Source organism: Spermophilus citellus, assembly GCF_964194105.1.
Source record: "Spermophilus citellus genome assembly, chromosome: 9".
NCBI classification, from domain to species: Eukaryota; Metazoa; Chordata; class Mammalia; order Rodentia; family Sciuridae; genus Spermophilus; species Spermophilus citellus.
Window position 1 is genome coordinate 22,411,683 of NC_138191.1, and position 22,345 is coordinate 22,434,027.

The 22,345-nt window shown below is 36.3% G+C and overlaps 1 protein-coding gene across 20 annotated transcripts in view; it reads left to right on the forward strand.

Moving 5' to 3' along the window:
• The window catches only part of ST7L (suppression of tumorigenicity 7 like), a 118,149-nt gene that overhangs the window by 19,745 nt on the left and 76,059 nt on the right, over positions 1 to 22,345 (forward strand). For all 20 annotated transcript variants that reach the window (XM_081306117.1, XM_081306120.1, XM_081306111.1 and 17 more), the window contains 3 exons: positions 1,949 to 2,064; positions 7,281 to 7,359; positions 21,060 to 21,214. In XM_081306117.1, the coding sequence (XP_081162243.1) occupies positions 1,949 to 2,064; positions 7,281 to 7,359; positions 21,060 to 21,214 (350 nt within the window). The remainder of the gene's footprint in view (positions 1 to 1,948; positions 2,065 to 7,280; positions 7,360 to 21,059; positions 21,215 to 22,345) is intronic.

Consider the following 22,345-nt stretch of genomic DNA (forward strand, 5'->3'; position numbering starts at 1 on the left):
TGTGCTGGGGATTGAACCCAGGAAACTTACACACCGAGTCACATCCCCAGCCCTTTTTACTTTTTATTTTGACATACAGTCTCACTAAGTTTCATAGGGTCTTGCTAAGTGGCTGAGGCTGCCCTCAAACTAGTGATGCTCCCGTCTCAGCCTCTTAAATTGCTGGGATTACAGGCATGAGCCACCATGCCCAGCTATTGTTTAATGGTATAAAATAACTTAAGAACTTTGATCATGTATAAATAACATTTAAAATGTTCTTTTCTGATACTCAGTTTTTCTGTTTGTAAAATATATGCATATTCATTGTACAAAATTAAAAATACATAGATGCATAAAAATGAAAGTAAAAATCACTTTTCCACCACTAAGTGTTAATTGCTTTTAGTATTTTAGAATATCTCCATCCAGTCTCTCTTTTATAGGCACATATAGAAACAAAACTTTAACACCATACTCAAAGATATACATCTTACTTTTTTTCCAATATAACATTATGTGAATTTCCCACAAAATTTCTTGATAACATGGATTTCTTTAAAAATGTGATTTTTATGGTTGTATTTTTTCTATTGTATGCATGCATATACCTTACTTTACCCATAGTCTCTCCCATCTGGGTTACTGAGATTATTTTTCCACTGTTAGCATTAAATTGGTATATTATAAGTATGTAGCCACATCTATGATTATTTCCTCAGGGTTTATTTATAGCACAGGGATTATTGAATCATAGGGTATAAACAGTTTTTTTTTTCTTCCCTTGATTTTTGAAAATCATTACTATGTAAATTTAAAAAAAATTTTTAAAGGAGAGAAAATGTTTAATGGAATTCCACCTAGATGTAACTTTTTAAAGACGTTTGATAGGTATTACCCAATTGATTTCTGAGAAGAGAAATGTATTCTAATTTGCATTTATTCCCATAACATATATATGCATATTCCACTTCATCCTTGATAAAACATCTTCATCAGTTTGATAGGTGAAGAGTAAAACTTAATTTTAATTCACTATTTGTTTATTACTAATGAGATTTGACATTTAAAAATGTATTTACTAGCCTGGTGTGGTGGTGCATGTCTGTAATTCCATCTTCTTGAGGGGCAGAGGAAGGAGAATCACAAGTTTGAGGACCTTAACAACTTAACAAGAACAATCTCAAAATAAAATAAAAAGATCTTGGGAAGCATCTCAGTGGTAGAGTACCCCTGGGTTCAATCTCTAGTTTGGAAAAAAAAAAAAGAGTATTTACTAGACAGTTTATTGTAGGGTTGGGTGGGATGAAAGTTTATAATTTTACTTTAGTGAAATATGGAAAAAAAGTTTCTCTCTCTCTCTCTTTCTTTTTATGGTATTGGGTACTGGTAATTGAACCCAGGAGCACTCTACCACTGAGATACTTACCCAGTCAGTTTTTTTTTTTTTTTTTTTTTAATTTTAAGAGAGGGTCTTGCTAAGTTGTGATCCTCCTGTCTCAGCCTCCCGAGTTGTAGAGATGATAGGTGTGCACACTGTGCCCTGCTCTGTCTATACACTGAAAGCCCTACACCATATTGATATTGAGTAGAAATTCATCTCCTTTCTTTTAGCTTCTATGGAGTTTTACTTGTAATATTTAATTTTTATTCATTGAGAATTTATTCAAATATATTTAATGAGGTATATATCTAACATTGTTTTATTCCTTCAAATCCAGTATTCAGAGCATTGTTTATTGAATAATTTATTCTTTCTGATTTCATTTTTGATGTTTTATTATCATATTCTTAATTAGTTTTTGTAGATTATCTCACTCATTTTGCTAAGTATAATAAATTTTTAAAATATCCTGAAATAGAATATAGAACTTGTAGTCCTCTATCTTTGGAATTTAAATAGTATATGTTATAGCAGACAGATACTCTCTCATGTCTAATTTAAATATTTTCTTGTGTTTTGGTTAAGATACACTTGGGTGACTGGAAAAGAGCCACTTACATACTATGACATGAACTTGTCAGCACAGGACCATCAGACCTTTTTCACCTGTGACTCAGACTTTTTACGTCCTTCAGACACAGGTATGTCATATCTATTCATGGTGCAAACAGTGACTGTGAAAATTATTTGGAAAGTTCTTTAGAGTTATTTATTATAATATCCAGAGTTATTTGGGTTGAAGTTATTTGCATTATTGACAAGAAACTCAGATTAAATAATATTAACAGATATATTAACTCAAATTATATTATAGTATTTGAGTATGCCAGGCAGTGTGCTAGCTGATAGGGATCAAAGATGAAAATATATTCTTTGCTCTTCAAGTTTCATACACTATTAAGGAAGACACATATGAAAGCCCTGGTTTAAGTAATTTGTAGAAATGTACTAATTTAATTTTCCCACTTTATGAGAGGTACTATTATCAGTTCAGTTTTAAAAATAAAAGAACTGGTTCTGGGGATGAAGCTTACTGCTGAAGTATTTGTCTAGCATGCATAAGACCATTGATTTGATCCCCAGCACTGCAAATAAATAAATAAAACAAAGGAACTAAGGCAAAGAGAGATCAAGTAGTATGCCCTAATCACACAGCTAATACATAAGGATAGGTTTCAAACTCCAGTTTGGCTTTTAACCACTAAAATACTACTACTTCCACTTAACCACATTGATAGGTAGTTTGAAAAAGCCAGTTTCTTAGCACTGAATTGAGTTCATTGTCATATTTCGTCGTTGGATTAAATGTATTAAGGATGGATGGTAGCAGGAATTTAAGGATCTTTGATATGGTTTCATAAAATATTTAATTTCAAATAGAGGTTAAAAAAAAGAATTGCTTTATGTTTAATGTTATTATTAGCAAAAGTATGTCTTAGAGAGAAATAGGAGTAGAATGTGAGTATTATGAGTTAATTTTAAGGATTGAAGTGAGTCTGGAAATTAGCCCTTATCTCCCTCTCATAGTCAGAATTGCAAACATCAGTAGACTTTCCAAACAGCCACTCTGACTGTCCACTAAAACTGTAGTCTTAAAACATTTCTACACTAAAACTATAGTCTTAAAACATTCACTATCTCCAAAAAGAATTTAAAAATTATGTGTGCCACCCCCGACCAGTGCGGGCAGCTGAACTAAGATCACTCGTGTGAATTTGCAGGGACAAAAAATAAAAACACAGACACGATTTACCTTTATACAAGCTTCAGGATGGCTTCCCCATCTTTCATCCTCAGGCTCCCCAAAAGGGAAAGCAAGAGAAAATCATGAGAGGCTGATGAGAGAGAGGGAACACGTTTGGAAGTCAGCTTTTATTGGGGAGGACTCTTATTCTTAGAAAGTTCTATTCATAAAAGGGCAGAGGGGGCAGGAGTATAAGGGAACAGGTGAGTGTAACTCAACCCTAGGGGCATGCCCCACAAAGATGACCTTCTTGCATTCCGAGTGGTTGGCCAGAGCCTGAGACATCAGGTCTGGAAGGCATGGTCCTTCAGTGTGGCTCCCCACAAATGTGTCCTTTTACTTTTTTTTTTTTCTGGTACTGGGGATTGAACCCAGGGGTGCTTTACCACTAAGCTATGTCCGCAGCCCTTTTTATTTTTTGAGACAAGGTCTCACTGAGTTGCTTAGGGCCTTGTTAAATTGCTGAGGCTGGCCTCAAACTTGTGATCTTTCCTCAGCCCAGTCAGTGGTATTACAGGCATTCACCATTGTGCCTAACTCAATCTTTTTAAAATTAACATTACAAGGCAAAATAATTACAAAGAATGTAATTTTTGACATATTGCAAAATGTAGACATTAAAAAAGTAAAATTAATATGCCTTATTTTAAATATACATCATGGAGTCAGTTTATTTTATGTGTGTGTGTGTGTGTGTGTGTGTGTGTGTGTGTATGTTTGTTTTCTGGGATTGAACCCAGGACACATGCTAAGCATGTACTCTACTACTAAGCTACATATATTGCCCCAGATCCTGGAATCAAAAAATTTGATACCCACCTTATCTATTGAAAACTACATGATCAAACGTTTTCTAACAGTAACAAGCTTTTGTAAGTCCTTTTTCTTCTTAATGCATATCTATTTTACATACTTTATAATTGTATTATAATTAATGCTTAAGTCTTTTATCATAAGCAGACTTTTCTACAATAAAAAAGTATACATTTTTTAATGTAAATTTCATTTGATCTAGGTTCTAAATAATGTGATATATTTTAATCAAAGTTTTGTCAAGTCCTTACAGATATATAATAACTTAGATCTTTAAACTTTGAAATATGTCCTCCATGAAACCTAATTGGATGCATGTCTTCATTTTTCAATCTTATTAACCAAACCAGATGCTTTCTGGTAGTGAAGTCTGTGATTTCATTTTTCAGTTCAAGTAAACATATTAGCATGCATCTTCCATGATAATGTTCTCTTCTGAATTCAAATTCCAAGATGGAAAGATAGATAAATCTTGGAGCTTGGACTAGATAGACCAAATTCCCAGAAAGCCAATGATATATATTAATAGTTTTATATTCAAAAGACAAATGTGTATGTATATGGGATGTGTCAAATTTCCCTTGACTTATCATCTTTAGTAATCATTAAATGAGTTGATTTTGTTCTCATCTTATCAATTTGTTTATCTAAGGCAGAGAACAAGCATATTCTTGGGGCTAGGGTTGTGGCTCAGTGGTAGAGCACTTGCGTAGCACATGTGAGTCACCGGGTTAGATCCTCAGCACCATATAAAAATAATAAGTAAAATAAAGGTATTATGTCCATCTGTAACTAAAACAACAACAAAAACCCATATTCTCAAGGGACAGCCAGCAATGTTTTTTGAATTATATGTTTTAATTTTCAACATTTAAAAATAAAGATGCTGGTCACAATGGCATGTACCAGTAGTCCCAGCTCTTGGGAGGTTGAGGTAGAAGAATCATGTAAAGCCAGGAATTAAGGGCCATCTTGGACAACAGAGAGATTCTATTAGAAAACTAAATAAATAAAGAGCAAAATTCACATTAAAATCTGATTTACACTTTTTGGAAAGTATGGGAAAAGTGGATCTACATTTCCACTTGGCAGTAATAAGCTAGAAATGAATTGTGGCTATTCTCTTCAGACAGTAAATGTGGTTTTAGTTCATTGTCATGTTTCCTACCTGGCCTCTGTAGACATTTACATATGTGACCCCTGTCCTAGGGATAACTGCTGGTCTCTTGTGCTTATTAGAATGTCAAAATATTTGGCTTAAAAATAGATAAATTTGAATGAATTACTAAAAGCTTTTATTAATTTTTTAAAGCATATCATGAGGTCTTAAAGAGAACAATTGAATACTAAGTCAACATTTTGCTTTAAATTATTCCTGATCCTTATTTTAGGAAAAAAAACACACATTTTTTCCTTCCTCTACTTCCCTTTTCCCCTTAGAGTTAGGACTGACTTGGGTTATGAAGAATAATCTTGAAAGGCCAGATAAAGCATTTGAAAACAGAAAAATAAGAAAAATTACTTAAAAGTAGATGAGATAACCTCAATAGAAAAATTTTTTAAAAATGAGATTGTTTTCACATATTAGCAAAGATTGATAAGGCAGATTGAATATTCCTTATAAGAAATACTTGAGACCATAAATATTTGGATTTCAGATTTTTAAAAATTTTTTAATATTTCCAAATATATAAGGAGATATGTTGGGAATGGGACTCAAGTCCTAACATAAAATTCACTTATATTTCATGTACACTTTATACACTTAGCTTGAAGGTAATTTCATACAGTATTTTTAGTGTACCTGTGTTTTGACTGCAAGAACATGAGGTCACATGTGGAATTGCCCACCTGTGGTTAATGTTCTTTATTTTGGAGTATTTTAGATTTGGGATTTTTGGATTGGGGATGCTCAACTTTTGTAGTAGGTTGTTAAGGAAGTATGGAAATGATCAGTCTCCTATAAAGTGAGAATATAAATTAATATGATATTGTTGAGAGGAATTTGGAGACATATGTCCAGAACCTTTTATTTCTAGAAAGGAAATATTTGATCATCTGTGCAAAGATAGCCACTGAAAGATTGTTATCACAGTTTTATGTTAGCAAAGTATTGGATATAACTTAGTTGTCCATCAAAAGGGAATTGGTTAAAGAAATTGATATGTACTTAATATACCTGAATATCAAATAACTCTTTAAAATGTTGGTAAAGATTTAGTATTAAAATTTGACTTGTAAATATCATATAACTTATAGAAAAGAGCCCTATCATCAGAAATAGCAAATCTAATATTATGCTCTATTTTTATGTAATATTTTAGAGTTTCAACAGAATAATGTTCTTTACTTAGTATCAGATGGATGCTGCCTTGCATCAGTTTGTCAAATTCAGGAAGCATTAGCTGTCAGCTAGCTGGTGACATGTTTGATATGAGAGAAGAATTTTTTGTTACACAAGTGGAATATATTGTCTCCTTTTCTAAGCCAACACTAATATTTTCTTTCCAAGGGAAAAATCAAACATTTTCCACATTATTCTTTCTGGACAGAGGTGGGTTTTGTTCCAAAATCAACACTCATAGGTTCCTTGTTTTTCTTATCAAACTTAAACTAAGCCAGATATCTTCATTTTGTTTTGTTTGTTCCTTTAATTTTTAAGAAATGTTACTTAGTGTGATATCTTTATTTTAGTATAGTGAATGGTAGCAAAACTAATATGATTATTCCAGAGAAATTCTAGCTTAGGCTTTTGTTGAATTCTGGTAAAGGTGACATATTCCAGAGATGTATTATATTCTAAATTAATTCTTCCCTCTGCTTTTCATGCAAAATGCGAATCCACACATTCTTCTTAGAGTGAATTATTGATTAGACAGACTCTGTTTTTAAGTTTTTGTATACTTATAGCAGTTCCATAGAATCTTTAGAAAATGATAAAAACTGAACTGGAATATTTAATGTTGATTATAATCTAATATCACTCAAACTGAATTTTAACGTGCATTTAGATATATCAATATTCACATATAATAAACAATGAAATTAAACTAGTTGTACCTTATATGTTGTTATTCAAATAAATCAGAGAAAGATTATTTTTATTACACTTAAACCTTCTATATTTAATGTAAATTTCTCATAAAGTTAATGTGAATTAGAAACTCAACTTCTTGTTTTATATATTTAAAAACATATCATTTAAAGCTTTATTTACTCTCCTTGTTCATTCTTCATATGTTTTGCATAAAGTTATTTATGTTTACCATCTCATCCACTTTTGAAATATTTTTCCTACAGTTATGCAGAAGGCATGGAGGGAAAGAAATCCTCCAGCTCGAATCAAAGCAGCCTATCAAGCTTTAGAATTAAACAATGAGTAAGTTTGAATTATATGGAAAATAAGTTTGTTTTAAAGGAAACTCAGGAAAATGATTTTATATTTCCTTTTGTCTGTTTCTAAGACCCTTGGAGTCATTATACTATTATAGTTCCCTCTTCCTAAAGATAAAATTTGAAGTATTCACTGACATCTCTATTTTGTTTCTGAAATTTAAAACTTATATATGATTTTGAATAGAAATTATGTTAGAATTTTTTTTAATGGAGAATGTGATAATACTATAAGGGTATTAAAATGTTTATGCCAGTGTTTTAATTTTGTTTTTCATTTAAATCATTAATTCAGAACATTCATTCAATACTGAGAATGTCAGTTGCTAATGGGATTAAAGGCATAAGAAGAGGATTCAAAATAAGTAAAACATAACTCTGTCAACATCCCTCCCCAAAGTTAACAACATTTATTTATTTATTTTAATTTATTATATATATATTTTTGACAGTAGAGGATGGAACTCAGGGATGCTCTACCACTGAGATTCATCCCCAGCCCTTTTTATTTTGAGACAGATCCAAGTTGCTGAGACTGGCTTCAAATACATAATCCTCCTGACTCAGCCTCATTGGGATTACAGTTGTGCATCACTGCACTAAGCTAATAGAAATTAATCTAATACATACTAAATAAATGCCAAGAGTAAAAATATAGTTCTATTTGGGGTCACTCAAGGAATGTTCTCCCAAAGTGGTGCAAAAATGGTAGAGTAGTGAACTCCAAAAACAGTGAATAAAGTCACAATCAAAATAATAAAAAAGTTTACAGCAATCTAGTGAATGTTAAATCAAAGGTGAAAATACCTATCGTGTTTAATATACCCTGGCCCGATCGTCTACTCCCTAGCTCAGTGTTAACCTTGAAGACAGTAGTGCACATTGTAAGTATAGATCCATATCATTTTATCAAAGAACAGTGGTTGTTTTAACCTGTGTGGTGGCTCCATGAAAGACCAACTGAAAGGACTTGCTTTTATTTGAGTTAACTTGAACATTTCTCAGAACTGAATTAACTACATAAGGCATGTTTGTTGAAAACATCTAAAGGTAACTGCATTAGTCACTATTGTATGAGGCAAGGGATAACAGCTGAGGCTAAAAACAGACAAGCTAGAAAGCTTATGAGGAAAGGCTGGAGAATGATACACTTTGGGGAATTAAGGCTCTGAAGAGCTCCCACATATACCTGTGAACCTCAAAGCCTTATGCTTGGTCAAAGTTGAACATGTGCTTACAAAAGACTTGAAAATGGTCTGGGGTTGTGGCTCAGTGGTAGAATGCTTGCCTAGCATGTGTGAGGAACTGGGTTCGATTTTCAGCACCACATATAAATAAATGAATAAAATAAAGGTCCATCGACAACTAAAATAAATATATATATATAAATTTTTAGAAAAAGAAAATAGTTGAAAAGGCCCTGAGCTCTCATGTCTGGCTAACCTTCAGGTTGTGTGAAAGCAAGAAGTAAAGACTAAGGCAGAGTTGTAAGATGCCTGGTATGCGTGTGCACATACAACATACACACAGCCCATCTGCAAAAACTTCTGTTTTTTTGTGGGATTTTTTTGAGTTTCAGTGTTTAAGGAAATCTTTGCCTAATCATTAACTTACTACTAAGCTAACAGAGCTCACACTTCATTTGCCCCACATGACTAAGAATGTGAATTTTTTAAAATTGGTTCAGGGAAGTCATTAAACAAGCGACTACAACAAACAGCAATGACAGATGGAGTACAAAACAATCTTATTTCCAGAGTTTTCAAAATATAATAATCAGGGTTTCCCATTTTCAATGAAACATTATAAAGAAAACAAAAAATATATATATATGGGTAATGCATAGGAAAGAAAAGAAATTTATAGAAACTGCACCTAAAGAAGCCTAGACTTTGGACTTAATAGACTTTAAATAAATTATTTTAAATGTGTTCAAAGAGCTAATGAAAACCATAAGAATGATGTACTGCCATTACATAGTTAATAAATAAAGGGGAAGAGATAATAAAAAGAATCTAACTGGAAATTCTCAAATTGAAAATTCTGCTGGGAATAAAAAATTAGTACTGAGTTCAGTAGTAGATTTAAGCATACAGAAGAATCAATTAACTTTTGTTATTTCAATTGATATCTAAGGAGCAAGAAAAAATAAAGAAATGAAGAAAATGAAGTCTCTAAGAGAGACCTGTGGGACAATATCAAACATACTAGCTTATACATAATGTGAGTCCTAGAGAAAAAAGAGAAAGGCAGAAAATAATATTTGAAGAAAAGCGTCCCAAAAGAAAATACTAACATAAAATCCAGCAATATATTGAAAGTATTATATTCCCTGACCAAGTGGTGTTTATTATTAGAATGTAAGAATGGCTCAGTATATAAAAATTAATCAATATGATATATCACCTTAACAGAATGAAGGAGAGAAATCACTGATCATTTCAAGTGATGCAGAGAAAGCATTTGACAAAATCCAACACCCTTTCATGATAAAAACATGGAAATCAGTTAATGTAATGCATCACATTAATAGAACAAAGGACAAAAACCATGATTATCTCAATTGATGCAGAAAAAGTATTTGACAAAACCTAACACCAGTATATGATGACAACATTTTTAAAATTAGGACTGTAAGGAACCTTCCTCAATCTGATAAAAAAGTATCTATGAAAAACCCAGTGATGACTATGTACTGATTGATGAAAAACTGAAAGTGTTCTGAGATCAGAAATAAGGCAAGGATATCTGCTCTTACCATTTCATTTAACATAGCAGTAGAGGTTTTAGTTAGGGATGTTGAGCAAGAAAAAGAAAAAAATGTCATCCTAATTAGAAATGAGGGAGTAAAACTATCTATTCATAGATAACATTATCTTTATATGTAGAAAATCTTAATTGACACAAACAAAACTACCAGAGCTGGGCTGAGGATGTGGCTCAGTGGTTAAATGCCCCTGGGTTCAATCCCTAGTACCAAAAAAACAAAACAAAAAACTACTAGAGCCAATAAAGATTTCAAAAATGTTTGAAGAGACAAACTCAATATAAAAAATTAGCTGCATTTCTATACTTTAGCATTGAACAATTTGGAAAGGAAACCAAGAAAACAAATCTGTGTTAGTCAGTTTTTTATCCCTATGACAAAAAACAACTTAAAGGAGGATAAGTATATTTTGGCTCATGATTTCTGATGTTTCAGTGCATGGTTGACCTGCTCCACTGCTTTGGTCCTGAGGTGAGGCAGAACATCATAGCAGAAGGAAATGGCAGAAGATAACAGCTCAATTCATAAGTAGCCAGAAGCAGAGGGAAAAATAGTAACTGAGACTGGGAAAAAGATATAGTCAAGAGCACATCCTCAAGAACTTACTCCCTTCACCTAGGTTCTATCTCCTACACTTTCCACCACCTCTCAGTAGTCCATTCAGCTATGAATCCTTTAATGGTTTAATAAATTGATGAGGTCAGAGCCATCATGATCTAATAATCACTTCCAAGAGCCCCATCTCTGAACATTACTGGGGACCAAACTTTCAACACATGATCCTTTGGGGGACATTTCAAATTCAGATCATAACATAATACCATTTACAATAGCATCAAAATTATTAAGATACTTTGGAATAAATATAATCAAGAATATGCAAGACTTGTACACTGAAAACTATAATACACTGTTCAGATAGTTAAAGACAACTTAAATGGAAAGACATCCTCTATTCATGGATTGGATGACTTAAATATTATTATGACATCACTGTCCTTCCCAAGTTGATCTATAGATTCAGTACAGTCCTATCAATTACTATTTTTGCAGAAATGGACAAGCTGGTCCTAAAATTCATGTGGAATTGCAAGTGACTCTGCATAGCCTAAACAGTCTTGAAAGAGAAAAACAAAGTCGGAGGACTCACACTTCAAGATTTTCAATCTTACTACAAAACTACAGCAATTAAATCATAAACATAGAAACCTAAATCAATGGATTTCAATTGAGAATCCAGAAATAAGTTGATATCTATGGTCAACTGATTTTTGACCAAGGTGCCACTACATTCAGTGGAGAGAAAAGTAGTCTTTTTAGAAAACAGATGATTCTGGAACAACTAGATAGCCACATATAAAAGTACGAAATTGAACTCTTTACCTCACATATACATACCAATTAATTCAAAATTAATCAAGGACCTAACATGTTTGACCTAACACAGATCAAAATGGGCATGATAGCATATGCCTATAATTCCAGCTAACTCAGGATGCTGAGGCAGGAGGATCTCAAGTTCAAGGCTAGCCTTTCCAGGCAACTTAGTGAGACACTGTTTCAAAAAAAAAAAAAAAAAAAAAAAGAATGGTGAAGGGACTACTGGAGATGTAGCTTGTGGTAAATTGCTCCTGGGTTTGCTCCCAGCACCTCTAAAATAAATAGATAGATAGATAGATAGATAGATAGATAGATAGATAGATAAGCACCTCCTAAATAAATAAGTAAATAAAGGAAGGAAGGAAGAAGAAAACAAAATATGGAACAAATCTCCCCAACTTTGGATTTTACAGTGGTTTATTAAATAGGCTCTGAAAAACACAAGTAATAAGAAAAAAAATTGAGAGGGAAGATGGTGGCGAAGGGAGTGCATCACCCCCGTGCGCCGCGTCACTGTGCGGGAGAAAGACGAGGTGAAACAGCTGAAGGCTGTCTTGTTGGGAAATTCCAGCGAAATTGAGGTGCTCCAGAATCTAGTGGAGGGATTCCCATCGTGCGAGGTTCGGCTGCGGGGGCTCGGACGCGGGCGATTTCTCCGCACGGAGGGTCGCATTGCCTGATCGGCGGATCGCCCCACGGCTGGAGTCTGCGGCGCGCGCTGGGAAGCGGCGAGGTGCCGGAGCGGGGGTGCAGCGATGCGGATTCTGGGGGCTCCTGCCAGGGGTACAATGGCCGTGCTTAGTGCTGAGTTCTGGCTTTGAGACGAAGGAGAGAAGCGGTCGAGTTCGGTTCTCGACACCAGTCGGACCATGGAGGAGGACAGCGGCCGCCATCTTGGAGAGCTGATGGAATCATCCCTGTTTTCTTCTGATCTCAGCTCATTCAGCTACGGAACAGGTGATTTCAGGCTGGCATTTGCCTGCGTCTCGCAGACAGATCGCTCAGGCTCAGGGCTAGAGAACCTGTGGAGAATACTCCTTGGGGCTCGCTCCTAGCAAAGCGTGCACCGAGCTCAGAGCGGCCGGGTTCTGGTTCCCAGAGCTGCTTTGGCCCAGGGCTGGGGAACCCGCAGAGACTGCGTATTGAAGCCAGCTCCTAGTAGAGCATGCACCGAGCTCGAAGCGGCTGGGTTCTGACTCCCGGAACAGTTTTGGCCCAGGGCTGGGGAACCCGCGGGGACTGCGTCTTTGAGCCTGCTCCCAGCGGAGCGTGCATTGAGCTCGGAGAGCTTGGAGAGGCCGGGCTCTGGCTCCCGGAGCTGCTTTGGCCTAGGGCTGGGGAACCCGTGGAGATCGCTCCTTGGAGCCTGCTCCTAGCGGAGCGTGCACCGGGCTCGGAGAGGCCGGGTTCTGGCTCCCGGAGCTACTTTGGCCCAGGGAACAGGGAACCCGTGGTAACTGCTTCTCGGTCCGGGTCCTGCTGGGTGCAGTGGAGGCAAGAGGGGCAGAGTGGAGCTGCCGCCTGCGCCCAGAACAGGCCAAGTGACCCGCCGGCGTGGTATCACGACACCCCAACTGCAGCTGGGGCCGAAGAGAGTAGCCGCCTACGCCTGGAACAGGACCAGCGACCCGACGGCGCGGTAGCCAAGTCACCCCATTTGGAGTAGGGGCTGTGCAGAGCTGCCATCTGAGCCTGCAAGGCAGGCAGACCTGCGACCCACTGGCAGGACAGGCCCGGTAGACTGCCAGCGTGGTGGACACGTAGCACCGAGGCAGTCACGTCACACTGGTTGGAGTGGGGGTGGAGCAGAGCCGCCGCCCGTGTCCGGAAAAAGCCCAGCGACCCGTTGGAGAGGCAGTCAGGTAGCCCCATTTGGAGTGGGGGCTGAGCAGAACTGCCGCCCGAGCCCGCAAGGTAGGCAGACCTGCTACCCACCGGTGGAACAGGCCTAGAGGCCTGCCAGCGTGGTAGACACGTCACACCAATTGGAGTAGGGGCCGAGCAGAGCCGCCGCCCACATCCGGATCAGGACCAACGACCCGAGGGCGTGGTAGTTAAGTCACCACAATTGGAGTGGGGGCAGAGCAGAGCTGTGCCACCCGCGCCCGCAGGGTGGGCAGACCTGCGACTGACCAGCGTGGTAGACAGACCACCCTAATTAGAGGAGGAGCACAGCCACTACCCGCCCTGCAAGGGAGATTTTCCAACTATATGAGAGCAATACAAATAAATAGGGGGAAAATTTCAAAAATACAACAGTTTCACCAAGCAGAAAGAAACGCGAGCAGTATGAAAAGACAAGGAAAGAAAGGACCACAAGCAATGCAGGTCAACTCAACTTTAGAAGAGGTAATAGCTGCAACAGATGGAATGTCAGATAAAGAGTTCAGGATATACATGCTTCAGATGATCTGGAGTCTCAAGGAAGACATGAGACAGCAAAATCAGACAATGAAAGATCACTTTGACAAGGAACTACATAAACAAATCCAGGAAGCAAAAGATCAATTACACAGGGAGATAGAGGTAATAAAAAACAAACAAATAGAAATCCTAGAAATGCAGGAAGCAATAAACCAACTTAAAAACTCAATTGAGAATACTATCAGCAGAGTAGATCACTTAGAAGATAGAACATCAGACAATGAATACAAAGTATTTCAACTTGAAAAGAACATAGACAGCTCAGCAAGACTGCTAAGAAACCATGAGCAGAACATCCAAGAAATATGGGATAACATTAAAAGACCAAACTTAAGAGTCATTGGGATACAGGAATGCACAGAGCTCCAAACCAAAGGAATAAACAATCTATTTAATGAAATAATACGAGAAAACTTCCCAGACTTGAAGAGTGAGACAGAATCCCAAATCCTAGAAGCCTAAGGACGCCGAATGTGCAAAATCATAAGAGATCGACACCTAGACACATTATAATGAAGATGCCCAACATACAGAATAAGGAGAGAATTTTAAAAGCTACAAGAGAAAGGAAGCAGATCACATTTAGGGGTAAACCAATCAGGATAACAGCTGATCTCTCAACACAGACTCTGAAAGCTAGAAGATCCTGGAATAACATATTTCAAACACTGAAAGAAAATGGGTTCCAACCAAGAATCGTGTATCCGGCGAAATTAAGCTTCAGGATGGAAGATGAAATTAAAACCTTCCACGATAAACAAAAGTTAAAAGAATTTGCAGCTAGAAAACCATCTCTTCAAAAAATCCTTGGCAAAACATTACAGGAAGAGGAAATGGAAAATAACAATGAAAACCAACAGTGGGAGGTAGGACAGTAAAGGGGGGAAAGTAATCAAAGAGGAAAACAAATCAGGTTTAGTAACATTAATGAACAAATATGGTTGGAAGAACAAACCATATCTCAATAATAACCCTAAATGTTAATGGCTTAAACTCACCAATTAAGAGACACAGGCTAGTTGAATGGATCACAAAACAAGACCCAACAATATGCTGCCTACAGGAGACGCATTTGATAGGAAAAGATATACATAGACTGAAGGTGAAAGGTTGGGAAAAATCATATCACTCGTATGGACTGCGGAAACAAGCAGGAGTGTCCATACTCATATCAAATAAAATAGATTTCAAGCCAAAGTTAATCAAAAGGGATAAGGAGGGACACTACATACTGCTCAAGGGAACCATATACCAACAAGACATAACAATCATAAATATATATGCCCCAAACAATGGTGCAGCTATGTTCATCAAGCAAACTCTTCTCAAGTTCAAGAGTCTAATAGACCACCATACAATAATCATGGGAGACTTCAACACACCTCTCTCACCACTGGACAGATCTTCCAAACAAAAGTTAAATAAGGAAACTATAGAACTCAATAACACAATTAATAACCTAGACTTAATTGACATATATAGAATATACCACCCAACATCAAGCAGTTACACTTTTTTCTCAGCAGCACATGGATCCTTCTCAAAAATAGATCATATATTATGTCACAGGGCAACTCTTAGACAATATAAAGGAGTAGAGATAATACCATGCATCTTATTTGATCATAATGGAATGAAACTGAAAATCAACGATAAAAGAAGGAAGGAAAAATCATGCATCACTTGGAGAATGAACAGTAGGTTACTGAATGATCAATGGGTTTTAGAAGACATCAAGGAGGAAATCAAAAAATTCTTAGAGTTAAATGAAAACACAGACACAACATATCAGAATCTATGGGACACATTGAAAGCGGTTCTAAGGAAAATTCATTGCTTGAAGTTCATTCCTTAAAAAAAGAAAAAACCAACAAACAAATGATCTCATACTTCATCTCAAAATCCTAGAAAAAGAAGAGCAAAACAACAGCAAAAGAAGTAGAAGGCAAGAAATAATTAAAATCAGAGCTGAAATTAATGAAATTTAAACAAAAGAAACAATTGAAAAAATTGACAAAACTAAAAGTTGGTTCTTTGAAAAAATAAATAAAATCGACAGACCCTTAGCCATGCTAACGAAGAAAAGAAGAGAGAGAACTCAAATTACTAGCATACGGGATGAAAAAGGCAATATCACAACAGACACTTCAGAAATACAGAAGATAATCAGAAATTATTTTGAATCCTTATACTCCAATAAAATAGAAGATAGTGAAGGCATAGATAAATTTCTTAAGTCATATGATCTGCCCAGATTGAGTCAGGAGGATATAGACAACCTAAACAGACCAATAACAATAGAGGAAATAGAAGAAACCATCAAAAGACTACCAACTAAGAAAAGCCCAGGACCGGATGGGTATACAGCAGAGTTTTACAAAACCTTTAAAGAGGAACTAACACCAATACTTTTCAAGCTATTTCAGGAAATAGAAAAAGAGGGAGAACTTCCAAATACATTCTACGAGGCCAACATCACCCTGATGCCTAAACCAGACAAAGACACTTCAAAGAAAGAAAACTACAGACCAATATCTCTAATGAACCTAGATGCAAAAATCCTCAATAAAATTCTGACGAATCGGATTCAAAAACATATCAAAAAAATTATACACCATGATCAAGTAGGATTCATCCCTGGGATGCAAGGCTGGTTCAATATACGGAAATCAATAAATGTTATTCACCACATCAATAGACTTAAAAATAAGAACCATATGATCATCTTGATAGATGCAGAAAAAGCATTCGACAAAGTACAGCATCCCTTTATGTTCAAAACTCTAGAAAAATTAGGGATAACAGGATCATACCTCAACATTGTAAAAGCAATCTATGATAAGCCACAGGCCAGCATCATTCTGAATGGAGAAAAATTGAAGGCATTCCCTCTAAAATCTGGAACAAGACAGGGATGCCCTCTCTCACCACTTCTGTTCAACATAGTCCTCGAAACACTGGCCAGAGCAATTAGACGAAAGAAATTAAAGGCATAAAAATAGGAAAAGAAGAACTTAAATTATCACTATTTGCAGATGACATGATTCTATACCTAGCAGACCCAAAAGGGTCTACAAAGAAACTATTAGAGCTAATAAATGAATTCAGCAAAGTGGCAGGATATAAAATCAACACGCATAAATCAAATGCATTCCTGTATATCAGCGACAAAGCCTCTGAAACGGAAATGAGGACAACTACTCCATTCACAATATCCCCCCAAAAAATAAAATACTTGGGAATCAACCTAACAAAAGAGGTGAAAGACTTATACAATGAAAACTACAGAACCCTAAAGAGAGATATAGAAGAAGACCTTAGAAGATGGAAAAATATACCCTGTTCATGGATAGGCAGAACTAACATCATCAAAATGGCGATATTACCAAAAGTTCTCTATAGGTTTAATGCAATGCCAATCAAAATCCCAATGGCATTTCTTGTAGAAATAGATAAAACAATCATGAAATTTATATGGAATAATAAAAGACCCAGAATAGCAAAAACAATGCTAAGCAGGAAGTGTGAATCAGGCGGTATAGCGATACCAGACTTCAAACTATACTACAGAGCAATAGTAACAAAAACAGCATGGTACTGGTACCAAAACAGGCGAGTGGACCAATGGTACAGAATAGAGGACACAGTAACCAATCTACAAAACTACAACTATCTTATATTTGATAAAGGGGCTAAAAGCATGCAATGGAGGAAGGATAGCATCTTCAACAAATGGTGCTGGGAAAATTGGAAATCCATTTGCATCAAAATGAAACTGAATCCCTTTCTCTCGCCATGCACAAAAGTTAACTCAAAATGGATCAAGGAGCTTGATATTAAATCAGAGACACGGTGTCTGATAGAAGAAAAAGTTGGCTATGATCTACATACTGTGGGGTCAGGCTCCAAATTCCTCAATAGGACACCCATAGCGCAAGAGTTAACAACTAGAATCAACAAATGGGACTTACTCAAACTAAAAAGTTTTTTCTCAGCAAGAGAAACAATAAGAGAGGTAAACAGGGAGCCTACATCCTGGGAACAAATCTTTACTCCACACACTTCAGATAGAGCCCTAATATCCAGAGTATACAAAGAACTCAAAAAATTAGACAGTAAGATAACAAATAACCCAATCAACAAATGGGCCAAGGACCTGAACAGACACTTCTCAGAGGAGGACATACAATCAATAAGTACATGAAAAAATGCTCACCATCGCTAGCAGTCAGAGAAATGCAAATCAAAACCACCCTAAGATACCATCTCACTCCAGTAAGATTGGCAGCCATTATGAAGTCCAACAACAACAAGTGCTGGAGAGGATGCGGGGAAAAGGGTACACTTGTTCATTGTTGGTGGGACTGCAAATTGGTGCAGCCAATTTGGAAAGCAGTATGGAGATTTCTTGGAAAGCTGGGAATGGAACCACCATTTGACCCAGCTATTTCCCTTCTCGGTCTATTCCCTAAAGACCTAATAAGAGCATGCTACAGGGACACTGCTACATCGATGTTCATAGCAGCACAATTCACGATAGCAAGATTGTGGAACCAACCTAGATGCCCTTCAATAGATGAATGGATAAAAAAAATGTGGCATTTATACACAATGGAGTATTACTCTGCATTAAGAAATGACAAAATCATAGAATTTGGAGGGAAATGGATGGCATTAGAGCAGATTATGCTAAGTGAAGCTAGCCAATCCTTAAAAAACAAATGCCAAATGACTTCTTTGATATAAGGGGAGTAACCAAGGACAGGGTAGGGACGAAGAGCTTGAGAAGAAGATTAACATTAAACAGGGATGAGAGGTGGGAGGGAAAGGGAGAGAGAAGGGAAATTGCATGGAAATGGAAGGTGATCCTCAGGGTTATACAAAATTACATATAAGAGGAAATGAGGGGTAAGAGAAGAATAATACAAGTGGAAGAAATGATTTACAGTAGAGGGGGTAGAGAGAGAAGAGGGGAGGGGAAGGGAGGGGAGGGGGGATAGTAGAGAATAGGATAGACAGCAGAATACATCAGACACTAGAATGGCAATATGTAAATCAATGGAAGTGCAACTGATGTGATACAGCAATTTGTATACGGGGTAAAAATGGGAGTTCATAACCCACTTGAATCAAACTGTGAAATATGATATATTAAGAACTATGTAATGTTTTGAAAGACCAACAATAAAAAAAAAAGAAATTACATTCATCAGTTAGAATCTTTTATGCAATAAAGGACACTATCAAGTGAGAAAATAGGTTTATGATTGTCAGGAGTTAGGGAGACTTATGGATTTCTTTTAGGGGTGATGAAAATGTTTTAGAATTATGTAGTGCTGGTAATTGTACAACCTTGAGAACTTATTAAAAGTCTCTGAATTATGCACTTTAAGACACTTTAAACTGTGATTTTTTTGGTATGTGAATTTAACCTCAACTTAAGAAAATTACATTCCCCAAAGTAAGATTCATATAATTAATTTATTGCATTAACATCTTCAGGTGCAAGAATAAATACAAGAAGGCTTTAGGAGAAGAAAAACCTCTTCATACCATACAACTATAATGTAATTTAAAATTATCTTGAGGGACTGGGGATATAGCTCAGTGGTAGAGCCCTTTCCTAGCATTTGTAAGGCCCTAGGTTTGATCCTCAGCACCACAAAAATAATTAATAATGTTTATATTTTGTTTCAACTGCATCAATTTTATCCATCTAGATCTTTTAAAAAGTATTTTTATTATGGTTATTTTAAAACATTTGAATTGGTTTTGGAAATGGCAGGATACCTAGTGTTTAAAGCAGCAGTATATCTAATATTTCAGAGAAATCCACGTAATATATAGGAGATATTATTGTTGATTAGTAAAATTATTGAATACTTTAATTTAGACTACTATTTGCCTAAATGGTATGATTTACATTTCCATATCTGAAAGACTCTTCTCAACCTTAATTGATGGTGATAGTTATCTGGCCATCACTTTTGTTTCATGCCTGCACTTGTACTTTTTACCAATAGTGTCTCTCGTCTTGTTGAGATAAACACTGTTCTATTGAAACATTTTTAATATTTTTCTCAGTCTTCAAAATTCTGTGTGCGTTTTACACTTATGTCACATTATAGTTCAGACTAGCCGTGTTTCAAGTGCTCAGTAAGTAAATGTGACTACTGACTGTTCTGGACAGTGTAGGCTTATATTATCAGAACTAAGACATGATCCCCAAAGAGAGGTACTTGTTATTTCTGGAAATGAAAGGGAAACTTTAAATAGGTACAGTGGCACACGGCCCTATAATCCCAGTGACTTGGGAGGCTGAGGAAGGAGAATTGCAGGTTCAAAGCCAATCTCAGCAATATAACAAGGCTCTGTCCCAAAAAGAACTAGGGATGTGGCTTAATGGTTAAGTAACCCTGGGTTTAATCCCCAGTACCAAAATAAGAAAATGGAAACTTTTTCCTTCTCTTCTTTTATCCAAAAATAAGAACGAATTTATGTTATTAGCCAGCCATTGACTGGCTAATACAAAGAAAAATCTCTGTTTTAGTAGAGTGAAGAAAAGAAAACTTGAGGTAAGTATGGGTATAAGGAATGAGGGTAGGAGTTTGAAGGAAGGACTAGAATTCAGACCAAGGGAAGTATGCTGCATTCTACTGTGCATAAGTCCAAGGGAGGATAGAGCCACATGCAGAGGGAATACTCACGTTTGAAGGAAAAGCCTAGTCCTGAAATGTTTTTTGAGTCAGATATGAAAGGTGTCTCTTTAGCATAGAGACCCTCTTCCCTATCTTCACTGTCTTTCATAGCTGCCCACAGGAGTTGGATATTACAGAATATGTAGTGACTAAGAGCAAGTCTGATCACTGTAGTATATGGTTGCCAGAACTACTTTTCACACAATTCTTTATATATCTTTCTTTTTCTCCCCTTGTAAAAAAAAAAGAAAACACAGAGTCAGACCATGGAGGTAAAAGTTTTTTTTTTTTTTCTCCCAAGAGATGGAAAGTATAGGTAAAGCTAAGGGAAACTTGGTTTAGAGCAAAGGGATACCCAAGAGAAAATACTTGCCCTTACAGTTTTATTTCAGATTGCCTTGCTTGCTTTCTTTATAGCTGTGCTACTGCATATGTTCTACTGGCCGAGGAAGAAGCAACCACTATTGTAGATGCTGAAAGGTTATTTAAACAGGCACTCAAGGCAGGAGAAACAATTTATAGGCGATCACAGCAGTGCCAGCACCAGAGTCCTCAGCATGAAGCTCAACTGAGTAAGCAAATTTGAACTGATTTTTACTGTCCTTTTAGCACCTATAATTGGATCTTGCATGTTTAAAACACAGACCACCAACAATAAAAACAATGCTCGTAGATTAGCTAATTTTTACTTAACTAATTTATTAATATGTATAAGCCAGTAAGACAGAAATATGTAATAGCCAGAAAGAGCTTGTGAAAAGGATAAAATTTGCTCTGGTTATTGAAAGGAAATATGCTGTTTTGAGACTTAATGGTAATTTATTTCATACAAGAATTGAATACCTGGTTATTAGAGAAACATAAATATAAAACTATTTGGTATTTAGGAGAGCATTCTTGTGATTATTAGTATTGATTAAGAAGATCCTATTGATGGTATTTTCTTTATCTTCATCCTTACTCAGTAATAGAGGCTTTTTTTTTTTTTTCCTGCTGCTGGGGTCAAACCCAGAGACTTGCACATACAAAGCAAATACTGTACCCTTGAGCTACATCCCCAACCCAGGACATTATTTTGTTTGCTCTTCAGACTCTGTTATCTATATGTAGCATCAAGGAGTGGCTCTGATTATTCTTTTTTTTTAACTGGGGATTGAACCCAGGGTTGGTTTACCACTGAGTTATATCCCCAGTCCTTTTTATTTTTAATTTTGAGATAGGGTCTCACTAAATTACTGAGGCTGACCTCAAACTTACAATCCTCCTGCCACAGTCTCCCAAATTGCTGGGATTACAGGTGTTCACCACCACATCCAATCATACCATCTGATTCTTAACATAAAATCCAACCTTATATGTAACATTGGTTCTTTCTTTGGTTAATTTTTTTTTCTGTGATTGTGTTTGGGATCAGATTAGCCACAACAACTGAAGTCTTTCCATTCCTTTTTTTTTTTTTTAATTTGTTCTTTGACAGTAGAATGTATTTTGACATGTCATTCATAACATGGAAGTATAACTTCCATTTTTGTGGTTGTATGTGATGTGAAGTTATACTGACTGTGTATTCATATTTAAACATAGGAAAGTTATGTCCAATTTATTATCCCATTCCTGTCTCCCTTCCTTCTGTCTATTTCAGTGAACCTCCACTCCACCTTCCCCCCTATTATTGTGGATCAGCAATCTATATATCAGAGAGA